The sequence below is a fragment of the Bombina bombina genome, chromosome 2, assembly GCF_027579735.1.
Source record: "Bombina bombina isolate aBomBom1 chromosome 2, aBomBom1.pri, whole genome shotgun sequence".
NCBI lineage: Eukaryota > Metazoa > Chordata > Amphibia > Anura > Bombinatoridae > Bombina > Bombina bombina.
In genome coordinates, this window is record NC_069500.1 from 987,145,089 (window position 1) to 987,163,370 (window position 18,282).

Below are 18,282 nucleotides of genomic sequence, written 5' to 3' on the forward strand. Positions count from 1 at the left end.
TATATATATATTTATATATATTTATATATATTAAAATTACACTAGGATATTTAAGCCCTGATGTTACATTTCACTTTCCTCGATTCCTGCAGGTGAATCAGCTCTTCTCCTCTAAGCCTTGCTTATGAACTACATTTCCCAACATGCTGCACAACTAGAGGAGAGGACTCTGCTTCATTGTTCTTTCCTTATTGCAAGTGGTTGTAGTGCTGAGAGGAGAACATGTGGGTTATGAGCATGACTAGGATGTGAATGGCTACTCCTCCTGCTGCTTTTTGCACTTAACTCCAGCATGCAGCTGGTAGGGATAGCACACCTGGAGGTAGCAGGTACTTCCTCCAAGTTTCTGCATGGGGCAAGTTTGCTTAAAGGGACACTGAACCCAAATTTTTTCTTTTGTGATTCAGATAGAGCATGCAATTTTAAGCAACTTTCTAATTTACTCCTCTTATCAAATTTTCTTTATTCTCTTGGTATCTTTATTTGAAAAACAAGAATGTAAGTTTAGATGCCGGCCCATTTTTGGTGAACAACCTGGGTTGTTCTTGCTGATTGGTTGATAAATTCACCCACCAATAAATAAGTTCTGTCCAGAGTTCTAAACCAAAAATTGTCTGGCTCCTTAGCTTAAATGCCTTCTTTTTCAAATAAAGATAGCAAGAGAACGAAGAAAATTGATAATAGGAGTAAATTAAAAAGTTGCTTAAAATTGCATGCTCTATCTCAATCAAGAAAGAAAAAAATTTGGGTTCAGCGTTCCTTTAACATCAGGAAGTTCCAGAATCAGCTTCTTACAGGCAATACCATTAGATGACAGGAGTGCACCTGGTGTTTTCACTCTTCTGATACCTCATACTTTTTTATTTCTCAGTAAAACAGAATATGTTGGTGCCTTCACCATGTTCTCTGGTGCAAGTACAGTAAATAAATGGGTCTATAGATTTGCTGTCATGGAATTATGTTTGAGATATATATATATATATATATTATTTTTTATTTTATTTTTTATGTATTTTTTCCTGTTGCATAAATTTTTTTTAAATGACTCTTAGATGTTGAATGATCTTGGGAAGCCCTGTATTACAGCATGTAATTCTTTCCATTACTAGGCCTAGCTAACTGTGTTTAACTATCGCATGTGAATAAAAACACAGGTAAAGTCCCACTCGGAGCGACTGATAATTTGCATGTCATTATTGCATTAAGGTGCTAGAAGGCAAACAAATATTTTACATCAAATTAATTACTGCTTAGATCTTGTCTTCAATGCTAACCTTGAACTCCTGTCGTTCATTACAAAAAATAAAATATTTCTATATCCCTTATAAACATAAACCTTGGTATAGCTGACATTTCCCACGTTGTGTCTTAAAACATTCCTGGTGGATAATAAAAATGTTAAAGTGGCATCTGGGAAACAGTAGATCTATGCTATGAATGTATTTTTCCTTCTGTGCATATATTTGAGGAAACGATCCCTCTTGTGAGCCATTGTAAACTTGGGGTTGAATTACATGGAAAGGTCTAGCACTTTTTCATTTGGATACCTTGCTGCATCCATATAATACAGATTTGCCATATCTGATATCTGTCAGGAAAGATGAAAATACTGTGATAGGCAAGATCTTTATTACCTGAACCTGTTTGTGTGTACTTTGGCTTCTAATCAATTCCCCTGAACATGTGCTGAAAAATGTAACATTGCTAGTTTGATTGGATTTAAGCACATTCTGGATTTTATGCGTTTTAACTTTTTGACAGTTTCTTTACATATGTTAAATAGATTATATGAAAAATTCTGGATTGAAGATGATATGGTATTCTGGCTAATAAAGTTGTTTATATTCAAAGGGACTTTAATCCTCAAAGGGGTTAAACATGCAGCTGAAGTCTCGCTGGGGAGTTACAGGCATTGCAGCCCCCAAACAGATCAGAAGTTGTGATTGATGGGTCATGTGACAACAGCTCCTCATTGTCTTACTGGCTGTGTTTTGCTCAGGACCTTCAATTCTTGATGCTCTCAAGCAAGACTTTAACTATGAGTATTTAAAACTAGATAATATGTGTAGTACCATTTTTCATTCTTAAAGGGATTTGATGCTCAAAAATATTCTTTTGTGGTTCTGACAGAGCATACGATTTTAAAAAACTTTCCAATTTACTTAAATTTTCCAATTTGCTTTGTTCCCATGATATTCTTGTTGCAGAGATACCAGTAGGTAGGCATCTGGAGCAGTACATAGCATGAAATAGTGTTCCCTTCTAGTGCTCTTGCAAATGGATAACATTCTTAAAAAAAACTGCTGCCATATAGTGCTCCTAAGTTCACATCCCTGCTTACAACAAAAGATACCAAGAGAACAAAAATTGTTAATAGAAGTGCATTTATTAAATTGGTTAAAATTGTACGCTCTATCAAAATCATGAAAGGAAAAGTTTGGGTTTCTTATCCCTTTAAGATAAACTCAGCTTCTTTGTAAACAGCACTGGAGTAAATAATAAAAACAAATTCTCTAACACAACTAGATTTTTTCATATTTTACATGTTATGGTTGTAATTTCTGTAGTCTGAAGATAACTCTCTAAGCTTAAAGGAGGTGAAACTCTAAATTAAAGGGACAGTAAACGTAAAAAATAATGTTACATAATTCTGCACATAGTCCCCAATGTTAAACTGTGATTAGACAGCGTGCCCGCGAACCACTTTTATAAGGAAGACCTGATCAGAAGAGCCTGGAAAGGAAACAGGGTAAGTTTAACATTGGGGGCTAAAATCTTTTGATTTTTAAAACTGTCGCTAAGATAATGTTACATAATTCTGCACAATGTGCAACTGTATTCTTCAGAGAGCAGGCGATGATGCAAAATCAACCAATACCAACACAATATATGGTCTCTGAGCAGTTTTTGAAGGAAGCTGATAACTTTTACTAGAAGTATTTTGAATACTTGTATTCATATCCATTTCAGTTTTAAGTTGTATGTCCCTTTAAATAATATACAAACATGGCAACCATTTCTAAGTCTGTGATGTGTGAGTCAGTACCTCCTAAGACTTACTGGGACAGATAGCCTTTTCAATAGCTATATACAGCAACAACTAATACAGAATGTCATAGCATTTAAACATTTACAGCAACATTATCCGTTGTGTTATCTGAAAAAGCTGGAGACAAACCAGATTGTGTGATTTCCCTGTGGGAGATAATCTAAATGCCTGACCTGCTAATTGGCTCAGCTGTGCTCAGAGTTTTTTTTTTTTTTTTATTCAGTCCTTGAGCACACACTGTGAACAAACCTGATTTTTCAGTATGTATAGAAGTCTTGGGAAGAAGAACCATTAATTTCACACCTAAGTATTAAAAATACATTTGGTGGTGACTGGGTCAGCTAGGATAGAATCTACTGCAAGATATGGTAGCTCAGTCTCTATTATTAAACTGTCTCGTGCCTTGAAAAGTAGTTATTTTATGTTTTTCCGTTTGATTCCTCTCAATACCACAGATATATTGTTTCACTTGTTTTTTCGCTTGCACAAAATTTAGGTTCACAAGAGATTATAGCTATCGTGATCATGTGTGTTTGAATACAGATATATAACAAGTAATTACAAACGTTTCTAAAATATTTTGAAAAGCTTATATTCATGTTGTATTTTCTCAAACCCATTGAATGGATGGTACTAACCCACGTTTCAAAGTACTAAAAAGTACATACAAAATCATTTTTATATATGCATAATATACAGTTATGCCAAACATATTGGCACCCCTGCATTTTTGTCAGATAATAATGCACCACTTTGCCCAGAAAATTGTTGCAATTACAAATGTTTATGCATTCTCATGTTTATTTCTTTCGTTTGTATTGGTATAACACAAAAAAAGTGGAGAAAAAAAGCCAAATCTGACACATTCCACGCAAAACTCCAAAAAGTTTGTGATGCTCCTGTAATTTGTAATTAAACTCACCTGTATCAGGTGCTTACAATATAGAAATCACACCGGCAACCAGTTAAAATGGTAAAAAAATTGACTCAACCTTTCTGTTGTGTGTCTCTGTGTGCCACACTGAGCATGGAGAAGAGAAAGGGCAGCAAAGAATTGTCTGAGGATTTGAGAACAAAAATTGTGGAAAAGCATGGACAATCTCAAGGTTACACGTCCATCTCAAGAGATCTTAATGTTCCTGTGTCCACTGTGCACAAAATTGTCAAGAACCATGTACATGTACAGACCATGGCACTGTAGCTAATCTCCGTGGACGAAAGAGAAAAATTGATCAAAGATTGCAACGATGGATTGTTCGAATAGTGGATAAATAACATTGATCAACTTCCAGAAAGATTCAAGCTGACCTTCAGGCATAGGGTACAAATGTGTCAGCTCGCACTCTGTCGCCATCTGAATGAAATGGGGCACTATGGTAGGAGACCCAGGAGGATCCCACTGCTGACACAGAAACATAAACAAGCCTGATTGGAGTTTGCCAAAATTACCTGAGGAAGCCAAAATCCTTTTGTGAGAATGTGCTGTGGATATACTAAACAAAATTACAGCTTTTTGGTAAAGCCGATCATTCTACTGTTTTCAGAAAAAGAAATTAGGCTTTAAAAGAAAAGAATACAGTCCCTACAGTGAAACATGGTGGAGGTTCACTGATGTTTTGGGTTTGCTTTGCTGCTTCAGGCACTGGATGTATTGACTGCGTGAATGGCATTGTGAAATCTGAAGACTACCAAAGAATTCTGTGGTGCAATGTAGGGCCCAGTGTCGGAAGGTTGTTTCTTTGTCAGAGGTCATGGGTCTTACTGCAGGACAATGACCTAAAGCACACGTCAAAAAGCACCAAGAAATGGTTTAAGAAAAAGCGCTGGAGAGTACTGAACTGGCCAGCAATGAGTCCAGATCTCAATCCCATCGAGCACCTGTGGAGAGATCTCAAAACAGCAGTTGGGAAAAGGAACCCTTCCAATCTGAGAGACCTGGAGCAGTCGGCGAAAGAAGAGTGGTCCAAAATTCCAGTAGAGAGGTGTAAGAAACTCATTGATGATTGCAGGAAGCGATTGAATTCAGTTATTTTTTCCAAAAGATGTGCTACCAAATATTAAATTGAGGGTGCCAATAATTTTGTCCAGTCCATTTTTGGAGTTTTGCGTGGAATGTATCAGATTTTACTTTTTTTCTCTTCTTTTTTTGTGTCTTACCAATACAAACAAAAGAAATAACAATGAGAATGGCTAAACGTTTGTAATTGCAACAATTTTTTTTTGTCTTGTGATGCATTATCTGACAGAAATGCAAGGGTGCCAATATGTGTGGCCATGACTATATAACATCAATTTAACACAACATAGCATATGATATTCATACAAAACAATAAAAAAAAACAGTCATTTTGTTAGAACAATTTTCATTTTTTTGCAGTCCAGGGGCATACACTTTTAAAAGCCTCTTAACTTCCTCTGCTAAGACCAGTTAGATATAGATGATCCACTATATTGATCAAGAGATCACTGTGTAGACTGTAAGAGCACAAGGCTTCTCTGCCGTTTCAGTAATCACAAGAATTAGATAAGCCACAATTTCAAATAACTTTGACATGGGCAAGGTAAATTATGAAAGTACAGGCGTAACTTGGATATATTGCGGTTTTGGTTCCAGACCAGCGCAATAAAACGAGGTATGCCTGTATATTGTTTTTTTATAATAAACAAAGCATATTTAACCATTCCATGGGGCAATAGAAAAACTGTTTTGTCCTTGTAATCATGACATGCATCTCACTAAAGTCACCTAGCATTAGCCAAAGACTCTGATTTCATGATGTCTCACAGTCAACCGGTTTATACATTTTGAGAAGTCTAGCTCTTGTATATGAACTGTACGGTTAATGTTTTTCACATTTAATGACAAGATAAAATAAACCTGCATTGCTCTTTCATCAATGCAATGTTTAAATATAATTGGAAGAAATCATTCCGTGACTCAGGGTTATGAAAGCATGAATTCTACAGGGAAACTGCAGAAATTGAATCATTAATTTCATATACTCTCTCTGCATTTGAGTATGGAACAATATGACATCCTATAACAAGCCTGTACATTTATCAGTTTCATTATAATTGTCCTGAATGAAAATATGTCCTATTTCTTGATGTGCACAATACCTCTGTGCTTTGAATTTCTCACACATTCACTCTACCTGACCTGCTCATATTTCTGTAAAGCCATCATACTTGATTTTATGAAGTCTTTTTTTCCCCCCATTCTTCAAGACATCTTTTTTTGTGGGCTTACTTTTTATGATAAAAGCATTTCTTTCTAATCTGAACCAGTTTTCTGGTGGCTTCATGAATACATATATAGATATACAGATAGATATACAGTATATATATATATATATATATATATATGTGTGTGTGTGTTTGTGTGTAGTAGAGTAAGTGCACTCTCACGAACAGGTACTCAAATGCCAGGGTGCTAAGAAGAATGTAGATAAAGATTATAGAACAAGGCACTCACTGGTCTTGTAACGTGTCCAAACTAATTTATCCCTCAGTGACGTTTCGGGGTGTTCACCCCTTCATCAGACCAACGAACACCCCAAAACATCACTGAGGATTAAATTAGTTAGGACACTTTAGAAGACCAATGAGTGCTTTGTTCTATAATCTTTATATAGATATAGATATATATAGATATATATATATATATATATATATATATATATATAGAGAGAGAGAGAGAGAGAGAGAGAGAGAGAGAGAGAGAGAGAGAGATATATATATATATATATATATATATATATATATATATATATATATATATATAGAGAGAGAGAGAGAGAGAGAGAGAGAGAGACTTGTTTTTTTCTTTATGTATTAATATTATTCATCCATGCACGTATAAACCTTTTAAACATTTTATATAATATTTTTTAATAATGTACATTAGACATAGCAACTTTAAATAGCTTGTCATTTAAAGGACCATTATCATGGAAAAATGTGTTGCTTTACTTCAATAGAGCATGTAATTTTAGCGTTGGCAACTCTATGTGTATTACCATGTAACAGGAATAAACCCATAGTTAAAGTACCACATGTGAGCCGCAGAGAACTTCAGGTCCCTGGCAGAAACTGTCAGTGAGCCAATCAGCAGCAATCGCATAGCAACTACCACTGCCCCTAATTCGGTCACCAGCCTTTATTCAATTCGGAAGCAGCAGTTCCCCAAGCAACACTTTAATTGTATATATTTATATAAAGAAAAGAATTGCTGGTGCTAAAATTGCATTCTCTAATGAATTAAAGAGTATTTTTTCCACTTTAATGGCCATTTAACTAAATTGATTTCATATGTAGGTCTTTAGAATGAACCAGGGCTTATGATTCTTTTAGTCCCTAATACAGAAGTGGCAAACATTTTGAGTGTGTGTTTATATTGGTAATAATCTTCTAACATTTAAAGGGGCATTAAGGAAATAGTATTTTTGTTTTTCTTTTTGGTTATTCCATCATTCATTTTAAAAATGTTTACTTTAGTGCTAATAAAGCTTATGGAGTCATTAAAAAAATAATTTATTAAGGACTACAATTGCAGCCAATAATATCATGCAGTATTGTGGTAGCCACAAGGCAAAGCTCAAGCAGCAGTTTGGATTAAACACATAAACACTCCTGTAACCACTTTTTTTTTTTTTTTTTTTTTTTTTTTTTATTTAAAGAGACAGTCTAGTATTTAATCAACTTTCCAATTTACTTTTATCATCAAATTAGCTTTTTTCTCTTGGTATTCTTAGTTTAAACTAAACATAGGTAGGCTCATATGGTAATTTCTAAGCCTTTGAGGGCTGCCTCTTATCACATGCTTTTTAAATCTCTTTTCAACACAAAGAGACAGAAAGTACACGTGGGCCGTATAGATAACACTGTGTTCAGGCACAGAGAGTTATTTAAGATTTAGCACAAAACAATGCTAAATTTAAGACAATAGATAATAAACAGTCACAGTCATGTGATCAGGGGGCTGGAAGAAGGTTCCTAGATACAAGGTAATCCCAGAGGTAAAAAGTATATTAATATAACTGTGTTGTTTATGCAAAACTGGGGAATGGGTAATAAAGGGATGATCTATCTTTTAAAACAATAACAATTATATGGTAGACTGTCCCTTTAAAGTTACAAAAGCAATCAACCAAGTCTAAACATTTAAAAAAAAAAAATTGTGTTTGCTGCAACTAATTTTCAACAGCCAAACTCCACCCATCATTTTCCTCATTTGGAGGGGCCTGTCTGGGCTTAACTCTGCAGCTGACAAGGCTAGACACGGCCATTATGCTAGTAATAGGTGCATTCAGGGCCGCCACTAGAAATTTTGAGGCCCCTGACTTAACCAGTGATCAGGGCCCCCTCCCCCTTTGACATGTGCAACTTTTGACCAAGTGACTAAAATGTATATGCACTTTATTCTTAAGTGTAGTCAAAATTGAAAATGTTATAAAAGTAGTAATACACAAACACAGAAACACACAGACACACTCATACACTGAAACACACACTCACACATAAGGATTCACATATAGACACTCTAGCAGATACGCAGAGAAACACACAAACTCAGTCAGATACAGACACCCAAACAGAAACTCAGCTCTTGTTTACATTGACCTGACAAGTAATGAGGTAGACTACAGTTTTGTCAAAAAAGGAGATTCACAAAACAAAATATGGAGTTCTGATTATCTTTTTGTCAAGGAAGATGCCAACTAAATGATGACAGCAGCATGCAGTGGCTGAAAGGAAGGGCTCTGAACTGCCTAAAGAATAATTGAAAGGTTAAATGGTGGATTGGTGACTTCCGGAAAGGTCTCATTAGTCTCAAAGTCTGTAGAAAGATGTGAATAATTAGTAGTAAGGTCAAAATGTCCTAAAAATGAACAGACAATGGACACACACACACAAACTCAAACACAAACTTGCACATACACCCAAGGAAACACCGACAGAGACAGCCTCAGAAAACACACAAAGACACACACACACACACACATAGAGAGACACCCACAGAAAACATACAAAGACATACACACACAGAGAGACAACCACATAAAACACACAGACATACATACACACACAACCTCACAGAGACACCCACAGAAAATGCACATACACACACCCTCACAGAGACACCCACAGAAAATGCACAGACATACACACACCCTCACAGAGACACCCACAGAAAACACACAGACATACGCACACACCCTCACAGAGATATCCACAGAAAACAGACATACACACACCCACCCTCACAGAGACATCCACAGAAAACACACAAAGACATACACACACAGAGAGACAACCACATAAAACACACAGACATACATACACACACCCTCACAGAGACACCCATAGAAAAAGCACAAAGACATATGCACACACCCTCACAGACATCCACAGAAAATGCACAAAGACATACACACCCACCCTCACAGAGAGACCCACAGAAAAAAAATACATACACACTCATAGAGACACAAACAAAAGCACAAAGACATAAACACAGATACCCACAGAAACACTCACAGGAGATAACATTTCTGCACATTGCATCCCCTAAACAGTGTGTGACATGCATGATAAAAAAAAAATTGCAGAAATTAAGAGATCACTTTTTAAAGAATCATATTTGTAAATGTACAAACAAAAATAATTCTGTGAATTCAAAATTGTACATTAATGATCTGGGTAAATGGCTAGATGAAAAAAGTACTTTTGAAAGGTTGACATATGTTTGTTCTTTCCCCCCAACCAAGAGCACCACTTCAAATATGGTGTACAAATGTTCCCATCTGTCAGCTGTACTTATGGATTTTGAAAATGCTGTACTCTATATGGTCTTGGTGGAACCATAAGCTGTGGTACTCAGTCTTATACTATTAGATCTGGTTAAATGCAGGATTTAGGCTTGTTTGTATGTATTTCAAAATTAAGTCAGCTGTAGTGTAAACTGAACAGTGTTAAGTTAACCTGTCTCATTTCAAACACTGAGCAATCTTAGTCTGAGAGTATTACATTTTATGCAGATGTAAAAATCTTAGATAAAATGCCTCCTTGAATCTGGAAAGTCCTTGCATAAAGGGGCAGTAAACTTGAATATAATTAAAATATATTATTATCTGCCAAAAGAGCACCACTATTTGTGTATTGAGGAGGAAACATTTCCTACAGCATTGTCAAATAATCATAAATACACTGCTGCATTTTGCTAAAAAAAAATGTGTTTTAGGGACCCCTGGCCCCACCATACAACTACTACCACACTGAAGTTACAATCCGAAATTACACAAAGAAATAAAAAACATTTACTAAGTCCTACCTCCACTGCAAATGAAAGTGAACTGCCGTCTGATTCAGGCACACACTGTACAAACTTAAGTGCCAAGTCTGTCTCACACTGTGCATAGTGGTTTAGTGCACACATTTAGAAATCCTCTCAAATGCTAATGCTTTACTCCTTGTAATAAAATTTCCCACGCTCAATAGCACTCTGCTGTAGTACCCTCTGGTGGCTGCCAATTTTTTTTTATTTTAAAATAAGTTGCTCTTGCATCATGGGGCCCCCTGGCCCATTGGGCCCCTGACAGGAGTCACCCCTGTCACACCCTGATGGCGGCCCTGGTGCATTGTTAAAACCTGTTAGGGAAATACATGTAGCATGGTTAGCTTTAAGGAGTATGTAATGTTCTTTTTTAGTAGGTGAGAATTAGAAAAGTTACAATTTTTTTAGCTAAATTACATGAAAAGATAAAATAATAATACAGCTATACCTCACTTTACAGCGCATCACTTTACAACGCTTTGCTAATACAGCACTTGGTGGAGCTGAAGTTTAACCTCCAAAGATTTTTAAACCGTGCTGTGCTCATCTTGAGTTTGCGAGAAAAGTGACTGCCAACATTTTATAATGCCCAGTTCACTCTGTTTACAGCATTACAGTGCAATCTGTGTCTCAGTGTTATAGTCTGGCAATTTTTCTATAGTAATTGTTGCTATTTTACAGGTACAGTATTTATTGAATACTAATTAAATACTGTGCTGTGCTAGTGTTAAACTAAACGTAGCACTATTGCACCCCTAATATATGTAAGTTCAAACATCGTTTGAAGATTTTAAACACACTGGCAAGTGAAAAGAAAGCTAAAATTGCCTAGTTTCACTTTAAGGCAGTTTTCACTTAGTCACGGATGTCTCTGATTCGGAGACTGAACATGAAATGGCCGGGTTATCCATTCCCATCAGTTATGTTCCGATTGCCTTTCTAGAGTGCTCTCATCTCCTGAATCAGGGAGCTTAGAGTGTGTTGAGCCATCCACCCCGGAGGATTCCATGTCCTGTAAGGCACGTGCCCGGAACCTTCTTTTGCTGGCAAGCAGTTGTCCCTATGGCTTTTACTCCTTCTCCCGAAGGCGGCTTGTTTCCTCCAGAGGTTATGGCACGGTTCCGCATGGCCATATCTATGGCGCTGGCTCATTTATATCTCCCAAGTGAAATATTTTTAAGGTACTGTCCATGTTCTGTCAACCAGGTCCCGTCGGGCGTGAGATCGCCGGATTCAGTTCGGCCTTCTGGGGAAGCAATGGCCTCTAAGGCTTTAGGGGCCCCACTCTCTGGGCCGTCCATCGATCCGGTGAGGGATCATTTTGCCTTCCGTTATAGGCTAGCACGTCTTTGTGTCCTACTAAGGCATGTTTTGGCAGTGCTAGAGAATCCTCGGCCTTCTGTGCCAGATGGCAAGCTGGGTTAGACGTATGGGGATGAAACCAATCTCCTTGAAGTCTCTGTTTTTCGTTTCTTTCTTTTATGTATCGGTTCCAGTTCTGAGCTTAGGAGAATAAGGCCTCTGATCGGCTGATCCTGTTGGCGTGTCCATTCTCCTTGGGTGTTCACCCACCTTACTTTTATTTTGATCCGGTTAGGATGTGTTTGATTTATTTTAGAAAGCTCATGTCTGATATAATTGCGTTTTGGGAACGTTCTTTCTCTGGAACTGATACTTGCGATTTTGTGGTCACGTGGGCACTTTTTTGTTAATAGCATAGTTATGTTTCTAGTTCATTTATCGATCCTTGCGGGTCGATTTTTCTTGGACCTTGGACAGTTCTGGAGTGTTCTTGTACTAGACGGGTACTGGTCGGAGCTAGCTGCTCTTCCTTACGGTTCATGTCACCCTCGTGGTGCTGATTATCCTGTCAGATTCTGGATGTCACTTTGGCCTATTGATGCAGGCTCCGGGCTCGGATCCTAATACAAGTTATGGGGCCTAGTGTTTAGATCCAACGCTTCTTAGGAAGGTTGTGAGCTCATATCCAAGTTGGTCTTTCTTGCAATTTGCTTGGAATACGTGACTGACTTTTTAAAGCTTCTCGTGGTTTCTAGAGGTCTTTTTGGACTCAGAACCGTAGTGCTCCATTCCTTTAGAGTTTGGAGATTTGGATGACCTCCGGATGTCTGGAGATACCAGTTTTTTCCTTCTTGGATTGAGTCATCTGTGTCTGGAAGTGCGGGCATGTCCTCCTTCCTAGTTTTTATTTTTTGGCTACCAGGTGTTGCAAGGCTCCCATGTTATCCTGTTGCAGGGATTTCCGGGAGACTGATCCTGTAAGGATCTCTGGAGATATGTCCTCTTCTCAATGTAAGAGCTGTCCCTTGTAATTCCATGGTCGTTAGACTCTCGGGTGTTGCCCTTCGACCCTCTTGCAGATCATTTATTTACACCGGCGTGTAGATCAGTTAGATAAAGCCTGTCTACAATAGATTATCTTAAGATTCTATGGTGCTGGTTGCCATTTTCTTAGGCCAGTTAAGATGTTTTTTCCAGACTCTTGGTTTGTAGACTGTTGCTAGTACCCTATGTCTAAGGACTTTGGAAAAGTTCTGTACAGGGTACAGTCCTCCATAGGAGGCAGCTTAGGGACTCCTCAGGAGGTTAGATCTTTTGATCGGTCCAGTTTATCTGGGACTCTGACTTATGGCCATGTCTCTTGCCTGGATGCGGGCATGGGCGGTTCAGTTTATCCTTGGGGTTTGGATCTCCTGGGTGTCCCTTTGAAGGGGGCGGGGGTTTTCTTTTTGGCTCTCATGGGAGATTGATATCTGCCTGAAGTGTAATTTTGAGGTCTCTCTAACGGGTCCCTATTTTGTCTTCTGGGGCATCTATTGCTTCGCTGTAGACTTTCAGTTGTCGTATCAACTGAGCTGACGGTAATGGCCGAAAGGCTTCGCCTCTATTGGTAGAGTTTTTACCGTTTTCTCTTCTTCTCCTCTAGGGTGGGAGATGAGCTTCTTGCGTTTGCCCTCCTTGGATGGGAGGTGCCTCAGTATCTGTTAAGGCTTGTGGGTCCTTGTTTTTCTCGCTTCAGAGGGTTTTTCCCTTCCTTGCGTACTCAGGATCACGGGCTGGATTCTGGTATTAGGGCACTGTGGGGCAGAGCACTATCTTCCTTTTGGGAGTGTTCCTTCTTTAGGGAAGGCAGTCGTGTAGGCGTTCTGGAACCCAAGCACGTATTTTCTGTCATGGCTCATGGTAGCATGCCAGTTTTAAGTAGCGGTAAGAGCTCTACACAGAAGTTTTGTTTCCTCGTTGACCCAGCCTTTCTTTCCCAGAGGTCTGAGCGGAGTTTTTGGTATTCTCTGTTTGCGGTCTTGTCAGCCTTTGGGCTGGGCCCTTTACCTTAGAGTGAAGGTTAGGGATTGGTCTGCTCTGTTAAGTATTGACCGTGTACTTCAATTGAGTCTGTTCTCCCCTTCAATGGGGGGTTCTTGATGTCCATCTCTCCACTAATGGCATCTGCTGCTGGGATGGGACGCTCCTTGGGGTCCGGAATTTAACTGGACAGGAGCTGTTGCCGATGTCTCTCGGTGGGACGAGGCCCCACGATGGCTTAAGGTCAGCTTTGCTGCCTTGAGATTGGTCATCGCGAGTTCTTGTTTAGTGGTGGCTCTGTGTTCTCACGAAGAGCTATTTTTTAGCTGCTAGGACAGTTAACCTACCTATGCTGTCTAGTCTAATGAGTTTTCGACTTGACTATGATACGATGGGGATCTCACGGATTTTTGGAGCACCATATGTTGTGTGGTGCTGTGTCATGGATCTGAGAGTGGCCCTTTGGTTATCCTAGTGATTGTATTTCCTGGGTATGGAGTTTTTCTCTCTGGTACTTGCCCTTCTTGGAAAATGGTCTTTAGCAACCTTGTGTTTGCTCTAAGTTTTGCCTTTGAGTTCTCTTTTTTCCCTTGTTGGATGGTCCTTTTGATTCTTATTGGGTCCTCTGTTCTCCCTCTCGGGGGTAGAGTGAGGTTCTTTTCCTTTGGGTGGGGAGTGCGTTTTGTGGGAGTCGAGAGCTGCAGGGCTGGCTCCTTAGAGGCTTTTTGTGCTCAGGGGACTTTGGGAGTCTGAGTGGTCTGTAGCTCGGTTTTGCAGGTTGAGTAACTGACCTGGGCTTACGTTTTTTTTCCCCCTTGTCTTTTACAGTATTTTTGTAGGGTGTTGGGTAATTTCAGACTGTGGTGCCTTTCAAAGGGGGCACCTTTTGTACCTGCCCTTTGTTTGCAGTCAATGTCCTCTATAGCTTGGGTATTGTTTTCCCAAAAGTAATGAATGCAGCTGTGGACTCTTCCCGTTTAAGAAGAAAAACTGCTTACCTGATAATTTTCTTTTCTTCTGATGGAAGAGTCCACAGCTCCCCGTCCGTGTTTATCGATGAGGCGGCTGTATTTTAGTTTCTTCTTCGGGCACCTTTTTCACCCTGATATTTCTCCTACTGTTCCTTGTTCCCTTGGCAAAATGACTGGGGGGTGAGAGAAGTGGGGGAGGTATTTAAGCCTTTGGCTGGGGTGTCTGCCTCCTCCTGGTGGCCAGGTTCTGAATTCCCAAAAGTAATGAATGCAGCTGTGGACTCTTCCCGTCAGAAGAAAAGAAAATTATCAGGTAAGCATAATTTAAGTTTTCAAATCCGTTTTTGAATTTTAGGTAGATAAGGATGAAAAAATGCAAAGAAATCCTTCAAGTTCAACCTTTACAGGTCCTACTTGATCCCTGCTTTTATAATAAAGACTGCCAAGTGAACTGATACTCCTACATTTATAATACCCACCAATTAAACACAAGCAATCATAACCTTAGATTCTGTTCTAGCCAAAAATATATATAAACGATTTTTAAGTTTTTCTGTTGTATTGGTAGTCTGTTTTCCCTCAGGCAAGGAGTAAGTACCACAGTTTGATTCCTCTTACAGTTAACAAGCATTATTAATGCCTCTTGTCACAAATAGTGCTCCTGCAGTTCTCTATATGCAGCATAAATATATTTATATACAGTAATAATATGATATCTCCTGTTACTCATTTCTAGGGTAAACACACATACAATAGGTGCACACTATGTTGCTATTATTTTTCTAGGTACACTCAGCATGATCACTTTATATAGAAGACTTTGCACATCTTTTGGGCAATAATTTGAGATATACATATGATCAATTCACTGCTTGAACGTAGATTCTTGAGTCTCGACATATACTACTTATTGCTTTTAAATACACATATCATTGTCTTCTCTTCTTGAGCGGCACTGAAATAATTTATGTTGTTTTTGGTTTTAATAGATGCAGAATCGCATGGCAGTGTTGCTCTGTAACTTGAAGCCTGCAAAAATGAGAGGCGTTCTATCCCAAGCTATGGTTATGTGTGCTAGTTCTCCAGACAAGGTGGAAATTTTGGACCCTCCTAGTGGCTCAGTTCCAGGGGACAGAATCACTTTTCAAGGATTCCCAGGTAAATACCCACTTCCTGATTATTTCATTTTGTTAATTAAATATTTTATTATATATATGTGTGTGTATATATATATATATATATATATATATATATATATATATATATATACACACACGCACTCACATATATTAGGTATTGTCTCTTTATATATATATATATATATATATATATATATATATATATCTTGGTTCCCACATAACGGGTGGGGGGGTACACACTGCACATACTTCGTCTTAATTTTATTGGAGCAAATGTTCTAAATTGTGTTAATTATAAAATACATGCACAAATAATCTGCAAATAAGCCATTTTTTAGCAGTACAAAAGCTTCAAATCAACATACACACACAGATACTTATTTTCACCAAGAAAAGACAAAAATGAGTTTGACTTGATGTGGAGAGAGCGTGCAGGGTATGGGATCTAGACAGAATGCAAAGAGGGACTGCATTTACACTATAGCTCTTGGGCCTTATGTTGGACAGCTCTGTTGCAGAACATTTATAACAGCTTAAAGGGACATAATAGTGCAATAATAAATTGTTCAAGTAGTAGTTACAATAATTTATTTTTGCACAATAACTATATTTTATTAATACAAGAGGGTTAAATGCCTGGTTAATGTCCCTCAGCAGGTCTACTTCCTTCAACTTTGTTTTTAATCCTGTTGCCAGAATTTGATTTATGGATGGTGGGAAGCATTTATACACTAATACAATTCTAAAACCCATTAGAGCATTTTCTCCAACATTGGTGTGTCCGGTCCACGGCGTCATCCATTACTTGTGGGAAATGTTCTCCCCCACAGGGAAAGGCAAGGAGAGCACACAGCAAGAGCTGTCCATATAGCTCCCCCTCTGGCTCCGCCCCCCAGTCATTCTCCTTGCCGCTCTGAACAAGTAGCATCTACCACAGGGATGGCGAGGAGTTTGTGGTGTTAGTTGTAGTTTTTTATTCTTCTATCAAGAGTTTGTTATTTTAAAATAGTGCTGGCTTGTACTATTTACTCTATAACAGAAAAGTGATGAAGATTTCTGTTTAAGAGGGCTATGATTTTAGCACAAGTAACTAAAATCCATTACTGTTACCACGCAGGACTGTTGAAACAAGAGAACTTCAGTTGGGGGTAACAGTTTGCAGACTCCTCTGCTTCAGGTATGACTAGTCTCCTTCTAACAACACAGGCTAATGCTAGATGACAGTCATTTTTCCCCTCTGGGGAAACGGTAAGCCATTTTTCTTTCACCTCAGCAAAAAAGATAACAGGCTTCCACTTTTTGTTTTTTTATGCTGGTAGACACTGTTAGGGGCTAAATCGATTGGTTTTTATTACAATATTATACCATTTGAAATATTTTATAAGCTCACATACACTTGGGAACGTTTTTTATTGATCTGGCTTGTTTTAGACACCTAAATCTAGTCAGGAAGGCCCCTTCACTCTAATGTGCTGAGGGAGGAAGCCTCATTTTGGCACTTCAGCTGCGCAGTTGAATTTCAAGGCAGTGCATGCAGATTCATATGAGAGGGTCCTGTGGCTCAGAAAGTGACTCCAAAAGGCTTTTTTTCTGTGAATGGTGACCCCTAAGGAAGGTAAAAAGCTGCAGCAAGGCTGTAGCTGGGATTGTGGTGTATAAAAACGGTTAAATCCAACAATTAGCTCCGGTTTGCTTGTTTTAAGAGCTAGAGTCTCCATATTTGCTGTGCAATACTTTCTAAACATTAAGACACTGGGGTCCAAATTTCAGAAAAATCGGATATTGCCTTCATAGTTTTTTTGAACATTCAGAAATAAATGTGTCATTTTATTATTTAAAGAGACAGTAACGTTTTTGTTTAAAATCGTTTTTATTGCATTGTTTGCCTGCCTAAATCTGTTTAACATGTCTGTTCCATCAGATAACCTATGTTCTGTGTGTATAGAGACAAATGTGGTTCCCCCTTCAAGTGTTTGTGATAATTGCGCCATAGCGTCCAAACAAAATCAGGACAGCTCTGTTATTTTTCATAATGTTGCCCAAGATGATTTATCTAATGAAGGTAGTGGGGATAGCTCTACATCCTCTCCTTCTGTGTCTACACCAGCTTTGCCCGCGCAGGCGACACCTAGCGCGCCAGTTCTTATTTCTATGCAACAATTATCAGCAGTAGTGGATAATTCTATAGCAAATCTTTTATCCAAACTGCCAGCTTTTCAGAGAAAGCGTGATTGTTCAGCTTTAAATACAGATAAAAAGGATGAACAATCAGACGCTGACGATGCCTTATCTATTTTACCCTCACTTCAATCGGAATTGGCTGTGAGGGAAGGGCTGTCTGAGGGTGAAATTTCAGACTCAGGAAAAATTTCTCAACAGGCAGAACCTGATCTAGTGGCATTTAATTTTAAGCTAGAACATCTCCGCGCTTTGCTTAAGGAGGTATTAGCTACTCTGGATGAC

At 38.5% G+C, this 18,282-nt stretch overlaps 1 protein-coding gene across 3 annotated transcripts in view; it reads left to right on the plus strand.

Moving 5' to 3' along the window:
- Nucleotides 1–18,282, plus strand: part of AIMP1 (aminoacyl tRNA synthetase complex interacting multifunctional protein 1) — a 210,197-nt gene that overhangs the window by 165,291 nt on the left and 26,624 nt on the right. For all 3 annotated transcript variants that reach the window (XM_053703515.1, XM_053703517.1, XM_053703516.1), the window contains one exon: nucleotides 15,670–15,838. In XM_053703515.1, coding sequence (XP_053559490.1) covers nucleotides 15,670–15,838 — 169 coding nt within the window. The remainder of the gene's footprint in view (nucleotides 1–15,669; nucleotides 15,839–18,282) is intronic.